At 34.3% G+C, this 21,903-nt stretch overlaps 1 protein-coding gene across 1 annotated transcript; it reads left to right on the forward strand.

The window, feature by feature from the left end:
* Positions 1 to 1,300: 1,300 nt before the first annotated feature.
* LOC105329472 (intraflagellar transport protein 140 homolog) lies at positions 1,301 to 19,021 on the forward strand. The gene is made up of 31 exons (XM_011430745.4): positions 1,301 to 1,404; positions 2,613 to 2,782; positions 3,154 to 3,375; positions 3,702 to 3,832; positions 4,279 to 4,427; positions 4,585 to 4,760; positions 4,898 to 4,986; positions 5,096 to 5,202; positions 5,298 to 5,440; positions 5,609 to 5,701; positions 5,798 to 5,908; positions 6,135 to 6,213; positions 6,347 to 6,438; positions 6,546 to 6,673; positions 6,763 to 6,880; positions 7,132 to 7,283; positions 7,601 to 7,778; positions 8,182 to 8,313; positions 8,708 to 8,916; positions 9,147 to 9,324; positions 10,456 to 10,646; positions 10,835 to 10,930; positions 11,283 to 11,415; positions 11,532 to 11,675; positions 12,145 to 12,273; positions 12,642 to 12,824; positions 13,147 to 13,353; positions 13,702 to 13,914; positions 16,703 to 16,869; positions 17,061 to 17,202; positions 17,425 to 19,021. Exons 2-31 carry the CDS (start codon positions 2,639 to 2,641, stop codon positions 17,635 to 17,637), a joined length of 4,449 nt encoding a protein of 1,482 aa, XP_011429047.2. The 5' UTR covers positions 1,301 to 1,404; positions 2,613 to 2,638; the 3' UTR covers positions 17,638 to 19,021.
* The last annotated feature ends 2,882 nt before the right edge of the window (positions 19,022 to 21,903 follow it).

The following is a 21,903-nucleotide window of genomic DNA, read 5'->3' on the forward strand; positions in this document are numbered from 1 at the left end:
AAATCAAAGCTTAGTTTCGATATCATTGGTCGAGTGTTAGTTATGACCTTTCCTGTACCTTTAATACTTCTATACACCAGGTTGAACAAAATAAGGGAAGTATATAAAACTATTAGCAATAATAAAAATTTATCTATATATATGAATTTTGGTTCCTTCTGAATTGATAGTTTTTTATTCGTTCTGGGTAATGTTTCGTGAACCATGTTTCAATTAAATTTTATAGACAAAAAAAACAACAACATACAAACAAAAACCAAACAAACAAACAAACGAAAGAAAGAAAGAAAGAAAGAAAGAAAGAAAGAAAGGAAGAAAGAAAGGAAGAAAGAAAGAATATATTAAGGGGGAAAATGTTTAACGTACAAATTATATGAACACATTTCCTTGTGATTGGAAAATTAATTAACTGAGCTATATTGATAAGTACTTGTGAAACATAAAATATTTTGTTAATAGTTAATTACAGTACATGTAAATATATATCTATGATATAAGATATATATATAGATGTCTAATTTCCCATCTCAGTGTTCATTTACGATATAAAAGGAAGCAAGTAAAAACAATTTAACCCATGCAACAATCTTTCTAAAAGTTTATAATTTGCATTAAAATATGGTGTGAATTTTTGGTATCGTCTTATTAGATAATAGGGATGGGGGTTTCAAACTATAAAACCCCTCGATCTGTCTGGTTCACATCTACAGAGAGAGAATTTAAAAAAATCAGTATTAGTTTTCACCCCACTACATCTACGTTACAACATTTTAAGTAACATCTACTGCATACGTTTTTGTAGACAGTAATTTCGAAATCAGTGTCCACTGAGGATCCAATAAAATGTTCAGTTTTTACATGTCGGTGCATTTTTGGAAATTATTGAGGATTAAAACAAAATGTAAACCTGGGACACATGGGCGCAGAGAAACCGAAGGAATGAATGCCATATACAGATGTTGAATTTCTTTAATTTCAAACTGAATTAACATTGGAATATTTTTGTTTGTTCCTGGCACAGGGGCCAAGCCGGTTTTAACATTAATTTCAATGTAACCATAAATGGTTACATTGAAATTAATGTTAAAACCGGCTTGGCCCCTGTGGTTCCTGGTTGTCTTTTGTTTTCTTTTGATAGAATTTTTAAGATATAGATATACCCAGGATTATTATACATCAAAACCACCCTTCAATCGGCTGTTAAATGTAGAAATGCATAGCATGTAATATAAAAGTATAATTTAAAAATCAAATCATAGCTACGTTTCATTTTCATCGGGCTCAATATTCAGTGGCAAGTGTCCACAATCCCAAAATGCATTGCGAACCAAATAGTTTCAAAATGGAGCACATAGCAATGAGAGTTGTGATCCTTGGATAAAATATATTTTACTTTTGCCCTGTGTAAGTTATTGGGACATGTTATTGTGGCATATTTATGTTTTAAGGCTTAATTCCAGTTGATGGGTCTATTCATTTTGCAATTTATTCGCAATTTACAAGTTTATAGACGAAGAATTGTTCATTATTTCTTGTTTCCATGCAAGCGACGTTTGACATAAAATAGCTTTCTTTTAAGTGCCGAGATGCATAATTAATTAAAGACTACAATTATTAGCATATTCTTCAAATATTGCTGCAACTAATCTTTCTATTTAATGAAAATTTAACATGGCATATATTTTTCATTACATTAATTTTTGGATACATTTTTTACATCTTTGTAGATTGTTCTCTTTAATATAAATTAAAAGTACCTATTTATCTAAGAATAATTTGTTAAAGATAATGTACAAATTTGTGATACACCTCTGTGCAATTCATTGTTATTTAAAGCAGTTTAGGTAATACATCATGGTGGTAAATTGGATTTCAGGTTTGAGTATATTGCTTATAGTCAAAAGTTAAAAAGACATATAAGATAGTGAGGTTCAAATTGAGATTATCAAAATTTTTACATGGTACAAGGTCTGAGGTTATGTGTGCTTACTTGAAATAAAAAGTCCAGATGTTTTTGTTAGAGGAGTCTCATATGATCTAATTATACATATAGATCATAGACCATGAACTGATGAGAGACAATATGAAATCTCCATGATTTTCAAATCCCATTTGATTTCCGTCTGTATATGCCCAGTTCTGTTTTTAGTCGTAAACCTTAGATAATTTATGCAAAAAGGCGATCAAGGGAAATATTTCAAAGAATTTGAAAGAAATCCGGACATTGAGCTAGCTCAAAATTCATGAATGACACTAAAGTGAAGAAACTTATGTATTTTAACAAAGTTGAGTTTCAAAACAAATAAAAATTCAACCCTGAAATATATTGTCATTGAATTGAGGTAGGAAAACTATCGTTCACTAGCTGCAATTGGTTGGTATGAAACAATAGGATTTAACAAATGCTATTCTAAATGATAGAAAAAAGGTTTTGAGAAATCATATGAAGATATTTTATATTTATGATAGTACTTTCAAGGTTCTTGGCTTTATGAAAATTAAATCAATGTTTCATTTTTCATTCCTAAATTTTTGTATTTTGAGATTTTTGTTTTAATGAATCATGAAAGCTGTTGTATAGAAATGTGGATTTTATTTTATTTTTTTTGTAGATTTAACATTTGAAAAGTAGACAATCATGGCTGTGTACTTTGATCATCGATTGGATACTGACCGCAGTGGAATAAACATTGACACACAGTGGTATGATGGCAGTCCAATTCTCGCAGTGAATACATACAGTGATGACACTGGGGGATCCGTAAATCTCTTTCTTGATGAGGTATATATATTTTTCTGTCTTTTCTCAAACTTTCTAAACAATCATCTTAATAAAAAAATGTAATTTTTGTGAAGAAAACATTGTTTAGAATATGTAGCAATTGTATAGCAACCAGACAAACCTGCTAAGCTTACACTTTATTTGTAACTGTTTCATTGTCTAGTTGATTAAAATATTGAGTATACATTTCTTCAAGTACATGCCATTTGTTTGCTGTTTTGTCCATTCCCACATATTACACCCCTTCAAAATCAATTATCTGACTCTATTGGATTGTTTCAAATGTACATGTATTACTAAACATATGTTAAACTCTGCAAGAAATGAAATTCCCTTGACTCAGTTCTTAAATTCATGTTATTATTACTCAGGGAGAAAAGCTGCTAAATATCCCACTGACCCGCACATGTCAGGCCACCGCCATGGCGTGGCACCCTACAAAGAAGATCCTTGCGGTGGGCTGGGACAATGGGGAACTGTTGGTGTGGAACGAACATGACCACGAGCTGCACGAGTCACTCCCTCTACACAAGACCAGCATTACAGTCCTTGGATGGAGTTCAGCGGGGACCAGACTTTCATCTGGAGACAAGGTTAAAATATGGAACATTTGGGATCCATATCATGAAATACACTCAAATATTTTGAAAAGTCACAAGTAGTTGTTAAAATCATGTTTCCATAATTTCAAAAGAGAGAGCAAGGAAGGGGCAGATTTATAAGCTATTTCTACTCTGTCTCTTTTGTAAATTTTTTTTTTTGGAAATAAAAAAAAATTAAAGAGGTTTTTATCTTACTATAAAAGCTTTTACAAGTTTGTTATTTGCTTTATAACACAGAAAAAGAAAAACTCATGAAGATATTAATGCTAAGTAAGGTGCCTCTGATTTCCAATCTTAAAAATCTTCTGTTTTTGTAGGCTGGGGTTTTAATGGTATGGAAAGCTGATGCCAAAGGCCGGCTCCAACAGAATCCTTTACATCAGCACCACATACAGGAGCCACTCAAGATCATGTTGTATAGACCGGTCCCTCCTCCAGATCCTAATAAGTAGGTCAACACTTGAAAAAATAAGGGCATTTATAAGTCATAAGTAAATAAGGGCATTTATTAGTTATAAACAAAGATAGTAAACTTTAATCATAGTTTATGATAAAGAATTGAACTATTATCAATTTCATGTAAAACAAATTTTTGCCTGATTTGAATGTCAAATCATACAATTATTACCTATTACCTATCCCAATGGTACCTGGTGATACAATAGACTGTTACAGAGTCTGCTGTTTGGCAGATTACTCTCTGGCCTTCTTCCATGATTTCATTCTGCCTCTATTTTCTTTGGTACCATGATGGTATTGGTCATCGTTTTTGTTATTCTACCTGCGGCCATTTTTAATATGATGGGTCTTGTCTTAGCATGTAAACTAAGAACTTCTATCTCCACTTCCATTCTATAAATGTATTCAAATTAAATGCAATGATTTTGATTACAGTGACATAGCACAACTTGCCCGGGCTGCTGTTAGTGGGGATGAGAGTGCTTTAGATATGTTCAACTGGAAGAAAGGAAAGAACAATGCAAGAGGAGGGGCACCTTTTGGGGCCCAGGAGGCTCTGACCTTCTTTGTTGGTGGAGCGACAGGTTTGTTCTATAGATATAAGGGGTAGAGGGTGGGGTTAGACCGTTAAAAAAGATTAGCACATACAGTGAGAAAACTTTCCTTATGAACAAATGAGAGGTATTTTTGTTAATAAAAGACAATTTTATCAATATACACCTCTCTTTCTTTTTGCAACAGGTGGTGTGTACTATGTAAATGATGCAGGCCAGTGTGCCCAGATCTTCAATGTAGATGGACCTGTTTTGACCTTGCTGCACTACGATGAAAAGAACATTCTGATCACGGTCACAGAAAGCATGTTGCTGACTCAGCATTTCATTACTCCTGAGGGAGAAGCCAGGGAGGTTCTGAAGGTTTGTTGGTGATAAATAATTCTGATAATGAATTTTTCAATTATTATGTACATTTACATGTAAGAAAATGTACAAGAACTAAAAGACTCTAGATATTCTTTTGGTATAGCTATTGAAATTGGTTCCTATTATTTCAGGTTAAAATGAGTGGAAGAGGAGATTCAAAAACCATCGTTTGGGCAGGGCTGGGAATCTTGGCCACATCTCTTGGAGAAGGTGTTGTGAGGTAAAGTGCAATGACTTTGAAAACCAGTAAAATTACTCATCTTTTATATTTTTGATATATTGGAAGTGGCAGGTTTTGATTGCTCCTAAACCTTCTGTATGTATTGCAGGATGTGGGACTTGGAACATGAAGATAATTACATACTGAGCCTAGAAGGCCACAACAGTTACGATCATAATGAGAGCATCACCTGTATCTCATACTGTCCCGAAAAAGGTAAGACGAGTTGAGTGTTTAAGCTTAAGTACTTTGGTTTGTGCTTTAATGAAATAGTATGCTTGTATATGTAACATTTCTGCTGTTTTTCACAGGAACTTTGGCTGGAGGAACCAACATGGGAAATGTTGCTTTATGGAAGTATTCTCCACCTCTTACTGGGAAAGTTGTGGATGGAGAGATGAAGTGGAAACTACAGGCCCCAGCCACAGTGGAGGGTCCCATCAAACAGATAAGGGTAAGGTTTTATATATAAAGACTTACCCTAACCCATATAAAACAAAGAAAAGTTCCTGTACATGTAACATTTTTATTATGAAAAACATAGGTATGCAGCAAGGGTTTCATTTTGTATCACAGATTTTAGAGCAGTGTTGTTTAAATGATGTTCTATTCTTTATTGCAGTGGGGATCCAACAAGCACCTGCTGGCAGTAAATACAATTGCCAATGTGTTCATGCTTAATGAGCAAGTGATGAGTGCTGGCTTCAAGGAGCAGGTTAGTGTAAAAAATGTAAAATTCACTACCGGTAATTCCTGATTTTCAGTAGAATGGTTCCAGATATTCATAACACATAAATGTGTATTATTTCAGACTGCAGTTGTTCAGTATGGACCTAGCTCCTTATCTGTGGAGGTGTTCTCCAACATGGCCCATCACGATCTGAAGACTGATATTCAAGTGAAGGGCATATTCACAACCAAAGTAAGAATTTCACTGTAATACAGGTTTAGGCTTGACAATTATTGAACCCAAAATTATCTAAAGTTTGAAGATTTTTTTTATGAATTGTCAATTTTCAAACTATATCAGGTTTATCAATAAAGATGGTTGAATGAATCTTGATGTTTTTTGAGAACTTGTGAAATTGTTTGACAAATCTATTGATAGAAGAGGTGAAGTAATTAGATATCATATCAAATTTTGTCAGGATGCTTTAGCAGTGTGGAATGGTCGGAGAGTGATTACATATGAATATTCTGCTGACAAGTCTAGCATCAAAGCGGCTGGTAAGTTTATTTGGGGTGGGGGAAGGGCACTTTCTGGACGTAGAGTGAGAACAAAAGGTGACAAACAAGTTTTATGAGACTGAGATATGTAACAACTTGGAAGAGTATGCAGTGAGTATTCTCTTTATTACAGGAACATTTACCACAGAAACCATGAATGTTTGTCTGCATGAACAGAATGTCTACTGCATAGAGGCAATGAAAGTGCAAGTTAGAACTCATCAGGTAAAAACAGAGTCATTTTTAAGAAGGTGGATCAATTTGTATCATTGTTTTCCCCTAGCTTTAACCATCTGTAAGATTTATAAAATCTTAAATATTCTGTTTATCAGGGTACAGTCAAACAGACTATAAACTTTTCGGAGCCCGAGGGACAGCCGGTCAGTATAGATGTGTGTGGAAACTACCTGGTCATTGGAACCAATATAGGATTGGTCAGAGTGTACGACCTTTCAAGAAGGTAGGTCTGAATTCAGTACCATAACAAAACATTATTTGAATATACATGTAGATGCCAAATCTTAAATCTTAATTTGAATCTTTTTGTAGAGAGGCCAAGCCCCACAGTCAGCCTAGAAATCTAGGGGAAATAATTCCTGGATTCGGATCCATTATTTCCTGCAAATGTAACTGTAGTGGAACTAGAGTCAGTGTCTTGGTCAAGTCGGTAAGTTTAAATTCTAAATTGATGCTGTACCTTGTTTAAACTACACAGCGTATCACTGTATATATATGAGAATGTTCAATGAAAATATTTTATTTTTTCAATCAGTGATAGGTAAATTTGATGTGCCTTATTTATTAGGCTTTAGTATATTCATATGACAGTGAAAACCTTTGGTTCTCTTCTTCATTTAATCAATTACTTGTTTATTTTCAGTAGTTTGTTTTTGACTGAAATTTAATTTTACTTTTCAGACAAATGATGCTATTGACCCCAAGCTATATTTCTGGGACACGGAAATAGACCAGGTGTCGTACTTTAACTTTGAGACTGGGCGGGGAGAGCAGGATGACTTCCCCCCGGAGCAAGTGGAGGGGGTGGAGGGGGACACCAATGACGCAGAGAGGTAAATCTCCACATAAACTACTTTAGATGATAGTGTCAGTTCCATAGCTTCATTGTAAGTGTAAATTTGGAATTATTAAGCTTAACATGTGAAAAGGATTTTAAAGTCTTGCTAAATTTACTGCCATATACTTTTGACAGTCAAAGTCACTGTAGTATAGTTAGAAAAAAAGCCGGTAAATAAACTTAATTTTGATATGTAATATTGAAGATGGATATCCATGATAAAATAGTTGAGAGGGTGAATTTTTGCCATTCACTACTCTAAGAACCACAATGGTAAATTTACAATGCTACTAATAAACTATAACTTTGTAGAGGAAAAACTCAGGCTGCTAAAGACATTGCTGGACGGTCTCCAATGACCCACTACTGGGATGCTCACGACCCCAAACTCATTGTCTGTGAAGCTAAAATTTTAATGGATATATTTCATAAGAAGGAGAAAGAGGAGAAGAAGATTGTATCCTTGTCCAAGACCATGGATGATGGACCAGTAAGTTTTTCTGTGTTATGACAAAGGATGAAAAAGTTTTTACTCATGCAAAGTACAATGTACTGAATTACAAATTCCTGTTAATTTATAAATCAATGATGTATCAGGTGTAAATGGTAATCATTTTATCAACAAATGTTTTTGTTGTTGACGGTTCATTGTTCTTGGTATGATTTTGATCACATCTGCATCTAATTGACTGTCTGACAGACAGATTATCATGGTTCAAGTCAAAACATTTTATAGTGATGAAATGTTTGAAAATTATATTCCGAAATATCACCGCTTGACACACTTGTAAAAAATTGGATTAAATGGTTCAACAGTGCATGACTTGAAGGTCTAATGTGCATTGATGGAATGCACTGAAGTTTGAGATTTATCTGATGCTGTCTGTTTTTAGGTGGAGGTGATGATCGTATCTTTGTTCAGCACCCCAGAGAATGGGATTCTGATTCAGGACAGCTTTCCCCTCCCCGAGCAGTACCAGACACTGCTAGGCATAGAGGTCCCCTATCACTACTTTGTCAACAAGGTCAGTATACCCTTGAATGGTTATGTAAGTTGGTATTTCCTCTAGAACGATACATATGTTGACATAGAGATTTAGAACACAGCTATTTTTATGTGTCATTGAGTATGTTTGGTTTTGATAGAAATAAAAGATTGTTCAAATGTCCTTGGCATTTAAAAAAATAAAAATTTAGGATTAAAGTCTACTAGAAACAAAGTTCATGAGACTAAAAAATTGGAAATTAAGATGATTGTTTCAAACTGATTTAAGATCAAATGTAACATGTCTCATGAAATTTTACTGGTACAGCTCTTGTTTTAAATATACATGTACATGTAGCATTTCATGGTTACATAATACAATAAGGTAGCATTTCATGGTCATATAAATTGCATTCCCATGTAATACTTGACAGTCCGAGAACACGAGTGATGATGATGGACAGGGAGATGGTCCCCGCCCAGAGGCCGTGTCCCCCAGGATGGTGGCCAGGAGGACAATGAGGGATTTTGTGGGGCTGGAAGACAGCGACAAAAACACCAAGGACGCCATGCTTAACTTCAGCTACTACCTGACCATAGGCAACATGGACGAAGCTTTCAAGGCGATCAAGCTCATCAAAAGGTAGGCATCCAACCTTGTAGGTGCTAAGAATGGATACATTATGCATTATTGATGTGTGTATTATTAGATTTAATTAAAGTTTTTATCAAAACTATCAAGCTTATAAAAAAGTAGGCAACCAATTTTGTTTGTACATAACTAAAAATAGCTATATTGATGGTGTATACTTCAAAAATGTTAAAGCTTGGACAAATTTTATCATTCGGTCATATTTTTTTCTACTCTGACAGTGAGTCTGTATGGGAGAACATGGCCAAGATGTGTGTCAAGAGTCGCCGTCTGGACGTGGCCAGTGTGTGTCTGGGTAACATGGGCCATGCCCGGGGTGCCCGGGCACTGAGGGAAGCCATGAAAGAGCCAGAACTTGACGCCAAAGTGGCAGTTCTAGCCATGCAGCTTGGACTCAAGGTAGGATTATCCATCAATGAAAATAAAAAGACTGCATACCAGATAGTGATGCAATAAAGAAAGTAGTAGAGACATTGCTATTTTTTGTTCTTCTACAAACAAAATATTTTGAGATACATGTACAGACGTTTTTACACATATAAATTTGTTGATACATTGTAGTTTAATTTCTATATGCCTAAAAATCTATCAACAAGGTCTAAATATTTCGGGTCATGATTTTCATTTTATTATGCCCCCCTTCCAAGAAGGGAGGGCATATTGCTTTGCTGCTGTCTGTCGGTATGTCGGTCAATCCACCAACAGTTTCCGTTCATTTTCTTTGGAAAGGATGAACATATTGAAATGAAATTTTGTATACAGGTTTATCATGATAATATCTAGGTCAAGTTCGATATTGGGTACGATCGAGAAAATTTACAACAGAGTTATGGCCCTTGGACTTAGAAAAATTTGAGTTATTTACAGTTTCCGCTCATTTTCTTCTCATAGGATGAACATGTTGACATGAAATTTGGTATACAGCTTTATCAGGATAAAATCTAGGTCAAGTTCGATATTGGTTACGATCGAGCAATTTTCCAGAGAGTTATGGAGTTTGGACTTAGAAAAATTCGAGTTAATTGCAGTTTCCGCTGATTTTCTTCGCATAGGATAAACATATTGAAATAAAATTTGGTAAACAGGTTTATCATGATAATATCTAAGTCGAGTTTGATATTGGGTATGATCGAGCAATTTTTGTCAGAGTTATGGCTCTTGGACATAGAAAAATTCCAGTTATTTGCAGTTTCCACTCATTTTCTTTGCAGAGGGTGCACATATTTATATGAAATATGGTATACAGGTTTATCTAAATAATATCTAGGTCAAGTTTGATTTTGGGTATGATAGAACAATTTCCAACAGAGATATGCCCCTTGGACTTAGAAAAATTCCATATATTTGCAGTTTATGTTCATTTTCTATGTGGATGTTTCCAAGGGAGGGGGGCATAAGTGTTTCACAAACATCTCTTGTTAACTATGTAACCATACTATCCTTTATTAACAATATGGTGCAGAATCACTTTCATAATTGATCAATATTACATGAATTTTGAAATTAAAATCCTATTTTTGCTCATTGTAGGAGGATGCTGAGAGATTGCTGAAGAACTGTAAGCGTTATGATTTGTTGAACGAATTCTACCAGTCTATTGGAGATTGGAAGAAAGCCCTGGAAACAGCCGAAATGTACGACCGTATTCATTTGAGGACTACTTACTTTAACTTCGCCAAGCACCTAGAAATGAAGGGTGAATACTCTGAGGCTATTCCAAAGTAAGTATGGGCGTAAGAAGTTATAACTGCTCTTAATGAATAAAACTAAATGTATTATTTTATATGTTTACAATTTTATTGGTAACTTTTAAGAACTTATTTGATTTCTGTGACATAAGAATTGTGTTATCAATGCGTTTATTTTAAGAATACATGTACTAAAAATGCAATGGGTTTTTTTCCGCCAGCTATGAGAAATCAGACACTCACCGATTTGAGGTCCCTAGAATGCTGTTTGATGAGCCAGAGGCATTAGAGCACTACATCAGCATGCATAAAGACAAGTTAGTATAGACAGTCCTAAAATATATCAAAGTTTTTTGTAAAGTTGTCAATGAAAATATCAGACTTCTCACAATAGATATCCATAGAAAATTTCAAAGTCTTTCATTGACCTCTCATCTAAAATATGTTTTTTGCTGTGATATTCTAGAAAGGAAGTTAGATACAATGTGCACATATATTTTTTTTTTTATTAAAGGTGTTTATATTAGTTAGTGAGCATTTAATAGCAAACTATGATAATTGTTTACAAGAGGAAAAAATTATCCTGAATAATGAAATATTTATGGCGACTACATGTACTGTCATATTAAGTTTTAGAACAGAGAATGAACTTGTGTTTCTCTTTTACAGAGCATTACACAAATGGTGGGCTCAGTACATGGAGAGTACAGGCGATATGGAGAACGCTCTCCAGTACTACGAAAACGCCCAGGATTATCTCTCCTTAGTCCGCGTCTACTGCTACTGTGGTCAGATGGACAAGGTAAGTTTCCTTCTCTTTCCTACATTACCTGTGACTGATCAATTGGTTATACATACCTATAATTCCTTATTTTGGTCAGAATATATGAGTTTATTTATTTTTTTTACACTTTTTAGGCAGCCGAGATATGTAACAACACTGGTGACCGTGCAGCCTGTTATCACTTGGGGCGACAGTATGAGAACCAGGACCAGATTAAGGAGGCGATTCACTTCTTTACCAGGGCCCAGGCTTACTTCAATGCCATCAGACTCTGTAAAGTGAGTCCACTCTTCTGGGTCTATTCATTCTATATATCTAATTTTTATTAATGTGTTTATTATTGTCTTCATTGAAAAAAGTATATCACAATGTGTATAGACCCAGAGATTTAGAAAATTTTGGTAATTTGTTGACTAGTTATTGCTGTAAAAGACAAAAATGTTGAGTTTTATTGAAGCTCTGCAATAATTTTGAATGTTGATGTGATAGTGATAATATCCATAATTTTAATTTTGTATGTGATTAAGTATTATTGGTATATAATGATATTATGATTCCCAATCAAATGTATAAAAGTTATTTAAATACATGTAATACACAGGAAAATCCACTTTTGTTTTCTAAATGTTGACTTGCTGATGTATACTCAGTCTCGTATTATGATTCTCAATTGAATGTATGAAAGACATGCAAATATTCAAGAGAAAATTCACTTTAACTTTCTAACTGTTGACTTGATTTCTATAGGAGCATGGTATGGAGGATCAGCTGATGAACCTGGCTCTAATGGGACGTCCCGAGGACATGATAGAGGCAGCGCGCTATTACGAACAGAAGCCCGGGGCCCAGGACAAAGCTGTCATGTTGTACCACAAGGCAAGTCTATTAATGTACCCTCAATGAAGGAAGCGTGCAGTCTGATTATATAGGGAGTGAGTGAGAGGATTGCAAAGTTTGGTGTGCTGGATGAAAAAATAGTGTAAAACAGTGAACCTTTATAAACTAGTCAAACAAGTCTTTTTCCCCACATACTCAATATTTTATGAAATAAAATATGTAAAGCAATATAATAGTCCTTCCTGTTAGTTTAAAATCTGTATGATACATATAATTTGTTGTATAGAAACCAAGCCGCATATTTACAATTACTCTATTGAAAAGAATACCATGATAGTTTAATAACATTTTTGCCTAAACCCAATTTTTTGTATGACTTAATCATGACAATTTATTACGTTTCTTAGGCGGGAAATTTCTCCAAAGCTTTGGATCTCTCATTCCGAGCCCGCCAGTTTGGAGCTCTGCAGCTTATATCTGGTGAGCTTGACGAGAGAGCGGACCCAGAACTACTGAAGCGGTGCGGTGATTTCTTCATGGAGAACGGACAGTACGACAAGGCAGTAGATCTACTCGCCATCGGTAAAAAGGTCAGGAATCCAGGCAGTTTCTCAGTTTTAAATTTTTAAAATTTATTTTATAATATTGTGCCAATTCATATGCATGTGTATATTGTATTTATATTTTTTAAAAAAGTTTAAAATACTATGAATTAAAAAGCAAAATTTTCAGAAATTCCAGTTTAGTTTTCACGAACTATTTTGTCATGGTAATGTTACTGATAAGAAGTTTCAACTTCAATATAAAATTTTATCTAGGATTGTTGGGTTCTGTGTAGCACTATAGGCTATACAAATTGAAATACAGTAAAATTTGGAGGAACTTGACATTGTTTCTGACTTTTGATTGCAGTATTGGGAGGCTTTAAAGATCTGCATGGACCAGACAGTAGAGATTAACGAAGACTTGGCAGAGAAACTGACTCCAAGCAAGGATGATGCAGGAATCGACACGATGGAGCGGGTCAAAATCTTGGAGGCCATTGCAGAGGTTTGCATGCATCAGGGAGAGTACCACTTGGCTACAAAGAAGTTTACACAGGCCGGAAATAAAATCAAGGTCGGTACTCTTGTTTGGAACATTTTAGGGAACATAGTCATATTATATATTATTGTAGTTAAATTTTTTTTTTTATTAATTGTAAATTTGTAGTTAGAAGATATAAATAGTGTATTAGAGCTGCATGTAAACACAGGTTTAAAAACCAAAAAATAATGCATGATTTGATATTAAGCATTGATATAATTCAGTGCCTTGATTGGGACCAGCAGTACTACTGTGTGTGTTCGTAAAGCTTATCATCTGTTGCTATGCTCATCTATCTAAGAACATTAAATACATCATATGTTGAAGAGTTTTTAATTAACTACATGTAGTAAGTATCATTGAGTTTATCATCTGTTATAGGCAATGAAAGCTCTATTGAAGTCCGGAGACACAGAGAAGATCTGTTTCTTTGCTAACGTCTCCAGACAGAAGGAGATTTACATCATGGCTGCCAACTACCTCCAGTCACTAGACTGGCGAAAAGACCCTGAGATTATGAAGAACATCATAGGGTTCTACACCAAAGGGAGAGCACTGGACTCCCTGGCCGGATTCTATGATGCTTGTGCACAGGTAGGAGAGGGTTGTAATAACACAGTTAGTGTAGATTGTGTAAAATGTAATGTTTTTATCCAAGAATCACAATAATTTTAAAATGCAGTATGCCATTGATTTAATGTGCATGAGTAAAATGTATGCTTGTGCATACCATATTAAAGGGACTTGGACACGATTTGAGATCAAAAATTTTATTTTCATTTTTAGCTCACCTGAGCTGAAAGCTCAAGTGAGCTATTCTGATCACATTTTGTCTGTCGTCCGTCTGTCTGTCTGTCCGTCTGTCTGTCCGTCCGTCTGTCTGTCTGTCCGTCTGTCTGTAAACTTTTCACATTTTCAACATCTTCTCAAGAACCACTGGGCCAATTTCAACCAAACTTGGCACAAAGCATCCTTAGCCTAAGGGGATTTAAAGTTGTGAAAATTAAGGATCACGCTCTTTTGCAAAGGGAGATAATTAGGAATTTATGAAAATGTTCATGAAATTTTCAAAAATCTTCTTCTCATGAACCATAAGACCAGGAAAGCTGAAACTTGTGTGGAAGCATCCTCAGGTAGTGTAGATTTCAATTTGTGAAAATCATGACCCCCGGGGTAGGGTGGGGCCACAATGGGGGGTCGAAGTTTTACATAGGAATATACAGAGTAAATCTTTAAAAATCTTCTTCTCATGAACCATAAGACCAGGAAAGCTGAAACTTGTGTGGAAGCATCCTCAGGTAGTGTAGATTCTAATTTGTGAAAATCATGACCCCCGGTGGTAGGGTGGGGCCACAATGGGGGGTCGAAGTTTTACATAGGAATATACAGAGTAAATCTTTAAAAATCTTCTTCTTATGAACCATAAGACCAGGAAAGCTGAAACTTGTGTGAAAGCATCCTCAGGTAGTGTAGATTCATAGTTGTGAAAATCATGATCCCCGGGAGTAGGGTGGGGCCACAATGGGTGGTCGAAGTTTTACATAGGAATATATAAAGTAAATCTTAAAAAATCTTCTTTTCATGAACCATAAGACCAGGAAAGCTGAAACTTGTGTGGAAGCATCCTCAGGTAGTGTAGATTCAAAGTTGTGAAAATCATGACCCCTGGGGGTAGGGTGGGGCATTAATGGCTGGTCGAAGTTTTACATAGGAATATATAGAGTAAATCTTTAAAAATCTTCTTCTCATGAACCATAAGACCAGGAAAGCTGAAACTTGTGTGAAAGCATCCTCAGGTAGTGTAGATTCTAATTTGTGAAAATCATGATCCCCGGGAGTAGGGTGGGGCCACAATGGGTGGTCGAAGTTTTACATAGGAATATATAGAGTTAATCTTTAAAAATCTTCTTCTCATGAACCATAAAAACCAGGAAAGCTGAAACTTGTGTGGAATCATCCTCAGGTAGTGTAGATTCATAGTTGTGAAAATCATGACCCCCGAGGGTAGGGTGGGGCCACAATTGGGTGGTCGAAGTTTTACATAGGAATATATAGAGTAAATCTTTAAAAATCTTCTTCTCAGAAACTAATCAGCCAGGAGAGCTGAAACTTGTGTGGAAGCATCCTCAGGTAGTGTAGATTCATAGTTGTGAAAATCATGATCCCCGGGGGTAGGGTGGGGCCACAATGGGTGGTCGAAGTTTTACATAGGAATATATAGAGTAAATCTTTAAAAATCTTCTTCTCAGACATTAATCAGCCAGGAAAGCTGAAACTTGTGTGAAAGCATCCTCAGGTAGTGTAGATTTTAAAGTTGTGAAAATCATGACCCCCGGGGGTAGGGTGGGGCAACAATGGGGGACCAAAGTTTTACATAGGAGCCAGATGATTCTTTATAATTGTTAAGACTTTGTCCCCAGGACAATTCGTTGGCCTCACAAGAAGGTTCAGAGTTTGATGTACATTTATATCCCATATATAAACAATTGTTAAGGATCTTTTTGAGAACTGCAATACTCAACATATGATATGACTATAAAATCATCCTGTTAGAAAAGGGACTAATGATTATAAACATAAGAATATCCAGGGGAAAATGGATTTTATTTATACAGGATCTACATGTATTATTGTACATTGTCCAGATAGTTTGTATTATGACTCCATTAAGCTGATTTTATCATACCTATTGTTCCTCAGGTGAGCGATGTGGCCCATGGGCCTCTTGTTAATGTATAAAATGGTTTATTGGTGCATTTTAAATGATTGACCAAAATATTGAATGTTAAAGTCAAGTTACAAGCGAGATACAGAGGTAAGAATTGATTGTTATGTAAACAAAGCTCGAGTCTTATAGTTGTTTACAAAAATGTAATGTAGAGAATTACCATTTCGTAGACAAAATGACATGCAAAAAACAATTTAAACTAATTCAATATCTTTATAAAGACTATTTTCAACAAAGAAAAATACATTTGATTGAAACTTACACCAATACAACACATTTGTAAAAAAAAAAATGACATTTTCGAGCTTTGTTTACAAAACAAAGAATTATAAACTCTGTATCTTGCTTATAACTTGATATTTGACTTTCAAATTTTGACATAGCATTGTAAACTTCTATATTTATCAGTATAAATATTGAAAATGGGAAAATAAAATTTGAAAATTTTAAGTCAAATCATGTCCAAGTCCCTTTAAGTATGAAAGTAATGTTTTATGTAAAATCAAGGCTGAGTTGCTGTAGGAGAACAGTAAACTGAACATGCTTTGGAAATTTCCAACAAACTTTGTTTATTGGAAATTTATGGTAACATTTTTATATCCTTTATATCCTATTTGTATTTGGTTTATATTTTAAATGAACAATGTTTTCCAGGTGGAGATAGATGAATATCAAGACTATGAGAAAGCTTTACGTGCATTAGGAGAGGCCTACAAGTGTCTCACTAAGGCCAAGATGAATGACGAAATGTTACTGGAAGAAAGATTAGCTCAGCTGAAAAATAAGATGGCACTGATAAAGAAATTTGTCACTGCTAGAAGGTAAGTTTTTTAACCAAATTAACTTTTACATTTCCTGTAAACATTTACAGGTAATGAGAAAAATTTGAATAATGACCAGAATCATCAAACGTTTTCATTGTCCTGGTTTTTTACAGACTGATATTTCTTAAAAGTTACATGTTCATGGAAATGTGGATTATAAGTTATACATGATTTGTACATTTTTTCAGGGCGTTTGAAGAGAATCCTGAGGAGGGAATCAAGCAGTGTCAGATTCTGTTAGAGGAGTCTGATCTAGAGTCAGGGGTGCGTGTAGGGGATGTGTACGGGGTCATGATCGAGTATTACGCCCGCAGGGACAGATGGAAAGCTGTAAGTGTCTTAGTCTTCAAGAAGTTTGTTTTTAAGTTCAATGTATTAAGAATAACAAAGTATCAAATATAATTTTAATTTCATTTAATGTTCTCTCATTTTTAAATAGAGAAATACACCAGTCTTTGAAAATGTTTTGTCAAAGTACATGTACAGTATTGAAGGGGACAATTTTGTTCATTTGACAAGTAAAAAAATATTTCATTTTCCTCTGTTCAACAGGCTCATGCAGCAATAGAAGAGATGAAGAGTAGGATCCCCAATATGAGCATAGGTTATTATGTTAATATGAGAACTGTAGAAGCAGTGTATCGTGCTTTGGACATTCCCATGGGGGATATGAATAGAGGAAAGATGAATGGAGTGATGGATGAGGAAGATGGAGAAATTGTAGAAGAGGAAGTGGATAATATTTATGGACATGATGAAGTCTGATCTCCAGTGCAAATGCTGCCTGCTAGGTTTTCATTCCAGCCATTTTCTGTGATACTCGACCATGTTGTAACACAGTTGTGATTAATACAGTAGTTTTACTGGGGCCACACGCCAGATTGTCAGCTTTACAAATACTAGTATATGAACTTTTACTTGAAATTCTTGTCTCCATCCAAAGTACAGATATTTTTTATGTGTACCCTTGAAAGATGTTTATTTTCTAGACATTTCTGATTTTTTATCATCTTAGTTCATGGAAACGTGTGACATTTTTACATAATTGATTTAAAAGTTGTATGGGTTTAAAACCCAGTTAAACTTGTAAGTCTAGTTATACCTGTAAAATGTGTACATTTGATGAACTGCTATGTAATTTGCTGATTTTGTGGAAGTCCAAGAAAAAAAATGTCCCTTTATCTTTTACATTTATCTCAATGGTTATAACCCTTAAAAAAGTTTGGAAGCACTCAGGAAAATATATTTATGTTTTAATAAAGAAGACGAAAATATTAAAGTACATTGCTACAATGTATCCCAGTCATATGTGATATTTCATCTTATGAATTATATTGTGTGTAGATCATGACTGAACTAGTAGATTTTGTTTTTCTGTTCCAATGTCCACCCTTTATATATATATATTTGTGATGAATGCAGAATCTCACAATGCATATCAATGGTTGTGTCTGGTGATTGTTAATGTTTTTTGTATTTGGCCATTTTTGCTCGGAATTTTTTGTTTTGTCTTTTATGTTATTCTAATTTTTTTCATATACAACACAGATTTTAATTTCAAGATTTGTTTTGGTACTGCATTTGGAGTTCGATATAATGTTCTCAAGTCTATGCGAGAACCTTTCTCTGTCAGTGATTTTATATCCCCATCCTAGACCTCCCTAACAAAACATTTGAACAAGAATAGGCTACGTGTTGTTTCTTTCAGCTACTGCTTTTCACATTTCATAAAGAATGCAGGTATCAAGTAAATTGCTTCAGATAATATCGATTTCCTTTTCTTTCTTTTTCCTTTCATTTTATGTGTTCACCATTTTGATATGCACACATGGATAATGCATTAATAAGTAACGCGATTTTTTCCTCCATGTAGCTAGGTTGTTGAATGTCCTATTTATATACAATGACAGCATCCTTGTTAGTGTTGTGATCTAATACCATGTGATATGAGGATTCTGTCCTGGTTTGATTTTTATGATTATCCACTTAGTGCTGATCACATGACCTTTGTCACCAGAAATGTGGTCACATGATACATATAATTGAATGTGAAAGTGATTTATATAGCTCTTAAATCTGGTGCCGTCCATTTTCTTATTGATTGAACTGAAAGTCTCATTGATGCTGTAATAAAAGCTTAAAAAGTGAATGTCTTCTTTATATTTTTATAACAGAAAAGTAGCAGCAATTTTGAGAGTGATCCCCCTTTTTGGTTATGAAGAAACAAGAGGTCCATGGGCATTGACAGTCACCTGAGTAAAATGCTTCCCAGCAATCATACCAATGTCATATCAGTAGTTACAGTGACATCCGTTGCCATGTATAATTGTAAATGATGTAAGAATTATTACATTATTTGAGCTCACTGGCAGTAAATGGTGTCAGATGGATGTGATGCTGTTTTTGCAATATGATAAAAAAAAGAAGATAAAATTTTGATTTTTTAAAGTCTTAAAAATAATTGTTGGTGAGTACTTTGACTCTTATTCCTTGATGTTTCCAAATTCAGACGTATTTGCAAAAACAGATCTTGGAAGAAGTTGAATATCGGTCAGTTATGCATTTGAAAATTATATACTTATAACACAGTTTACTGTACACAGGGAAATATTTACTCCCGTTTTATTTTCACCCAATTCTCCCTAGAAAATATTGGTATTTGCAAACAAAAAATGGTTTGATTCAAAGTCATCTTACGCATTTGAAGAAAGCAATCTCATACGCTATGAAATAAACTGGTGACTTATCAGAAGATTGATCTTCCTATTTTTTTCATGCATTAAAAATTATTTAAAGTACTCGATGAATAATGAAGGGATGTTGGACAATTTTGGATCAATTAAACTACATTTAGTTAGATATGAAGTGTAATGTAACAATGAAAGTGAAAGAAAGCAATTACATATATGAAGCAGGGCCATTTTGCACCTAAAAAATTTTTCGAAGACTTATCCTCCCTTTATGAAAAGAAAACAAATCAATTTTGAAAAATAATATCTGCGGTAAATAATTCATTTTATTTTATATTTCATAAAGGAGAGAGTTTAAGCATATATCCACCATGAGGTGTGTATGAAGTTCAAATTACTTTTTATAGTATCTTAATAAAACATGCGTTGTCAATAGATTTCAATGTAAAATCAAAGTGCAGTTAATTAAACAATATTGAAAATTCCTTTGGTGGATTATTTTTATCTGGTAACACCTTCGAATTGATACCGTGATTTAAAAATATTGACCGGTACAAAGTGTGGTCGTTTTACACTGAATACCTTAACATCTAATGTCCTTGTTTTGCCTGCAGATGATTGAAGTCGCGGATCTCTTAACGATCCACTAATATGCATCAATTCTCACATCATGCAGGATTTTATGGACAGGTCTTTAAAGAAACCCAAATTAGAATGAACGTTTTCACCTCTGGGTGTGACGTACATTTATTTTGAACACCTTAATTACACCTGATACCGCTAGAACTTGGTTTATTATTAAATACACCATCTTTATCAAAGACATACAGGGAACAGAGTTCTACAGAGTATGGGTTTTCGTACCCAATTACATGAATATGCGAGTTCTACCAGGAAATACTAAAATTTATTTGTGGCAATATGTGAAACTCATAATCCAAGAAAGACCACACACAATTAACATTGCATAACACGCGAAAGATACGATTGGTAAAAATTTCATTGTAATTAATTCAAGAACTATTATTTTGTTTAATATTTGATAGAAAAGAAAAGAAAAGAAAAGAAAAGCGCGAAAATTAAATTATTGGGTTTTAAGTTTAATGATAAAAAGAAGGCAAAATTCCTTTTTCTTTGAAATAAAAAAACTATATTAAAATAATATACTGAGTCTTTAAAGAAACTTAATTTGTTGCTGGGTTTCCCTTTTTAAAAGGTGGTGTTTAGACATCTGGGGCCGTTTCACAAAGTTGTCATAAGATTTATCATAAGACATGTCTTAAGATTGGACATCATAAGATTTGACTTCTGATTATCATAAGATATAACATAGCTGTTTCACAAAGCTGTCATAACTATAACTTATCTTAAGATGATATTAAAATAATTATTATAGGAGCGACTGCATAAAATTCAATCAGTAAATTGTAAAGTAAATAATTTATTTACGAAATCTGCAGTATAAATATATATTTAATATCATTACTGGATACTTTATAATGTGCCTTATGTTTTTGTACTTTCTTTTGATAAGAACAATAAAAACAAACCAGTGAAGAAAATAGTGTTCTTTTATTGATTGATGATTATTAAGGAGGCTGGGTGTTTGAAAGATAAATCTATAAAATATAAAATGATAATTTTGAAACCATAGAATCTTAATTTTTTCTATAGTAATTCAAAGTTGTAATTTACTGACCATTTGGCCTCCTTAATACCTGTATACAAATGCATGTTTCGCATTAAAATGATGAAATATCTTTAAATTACTATTACTTTCTCATTACCAGTATATAAAGCAACAAAAACAATTTTGAAATTTTAATAAAATTTGAATGAACACAATATTCAAAGGAAAGATGGCAATTACTTAGTTCTCAGAATCGAGTTTGAATTAATCTTCTAACTTCGGCACCGTCATTGTTTACTCCTTGGAATATAACATTGTCTGGTTGTTGAAAAACACGATAATTATTTATGTTTCGGGGCACATGGACGTTGTTTTTGATGCAAATGTTATGTAGCACCACACAAGCAGTCACGATTCCACAAGCTCTCTCGGGCCGGAAAAGTAGGGTCCCTCCGGAGCGATCGATGCATCGGAACCTCATTTTAAGGACACCAAACGCTCGCTCAATGGGGTCCCTGGTTTTAGCGTGGGCATCATTGTATGCCTCCTCATGGGGGTTGCTTGGGTTCAAGACGGGTGTTAGTAAGTGATTCTTTAACGGGTACGCACTGTCACCAACTAGACAACCTCTGTTAATGTTGCCATTCTCAAACGTTTGACACAAAACAGAATTTGAGAACACAAATGCGTCATGAGATGATTCGAAAATTT

Source organism: Magallana gigas, chromosome 7 (assembly GCF_963853765.1).
Source record: "Magallana gigas chromosome 7, xbMagGiga1.1, whole genome shotgun sequence".
NCBI lineage: Eukaryota > Metazoa > Mollusca > Bivalvia > Ostreida > Ostreidae > Magallana > Magallana gigas.

Excerpts from the sequence above, each read along its gene's own strand:
- LOC105329472 (XM_011430745.4), top strand. The coding sequence starts at position 2,639 with ATGGCTGTGTACTTTGATCATCGATTGGATACTGACCGCAGTGGAATA. Across the intron at positions 10,931-11,282 it reads ATCAGCATGCATAAAGACAA|AGCATTACACAAATGGTGGG; the intron begins GTTAGTATAGAC and ends TCTCTTTTACAG. Across the intron at positions 12,825-13,146 it reads TACTCGCCATCGGTAAAAAG|TATTGGGAGGCTTTAAAGAT; the intron begins GTCAGGAATCCA and ends TTTTGATTGCAG.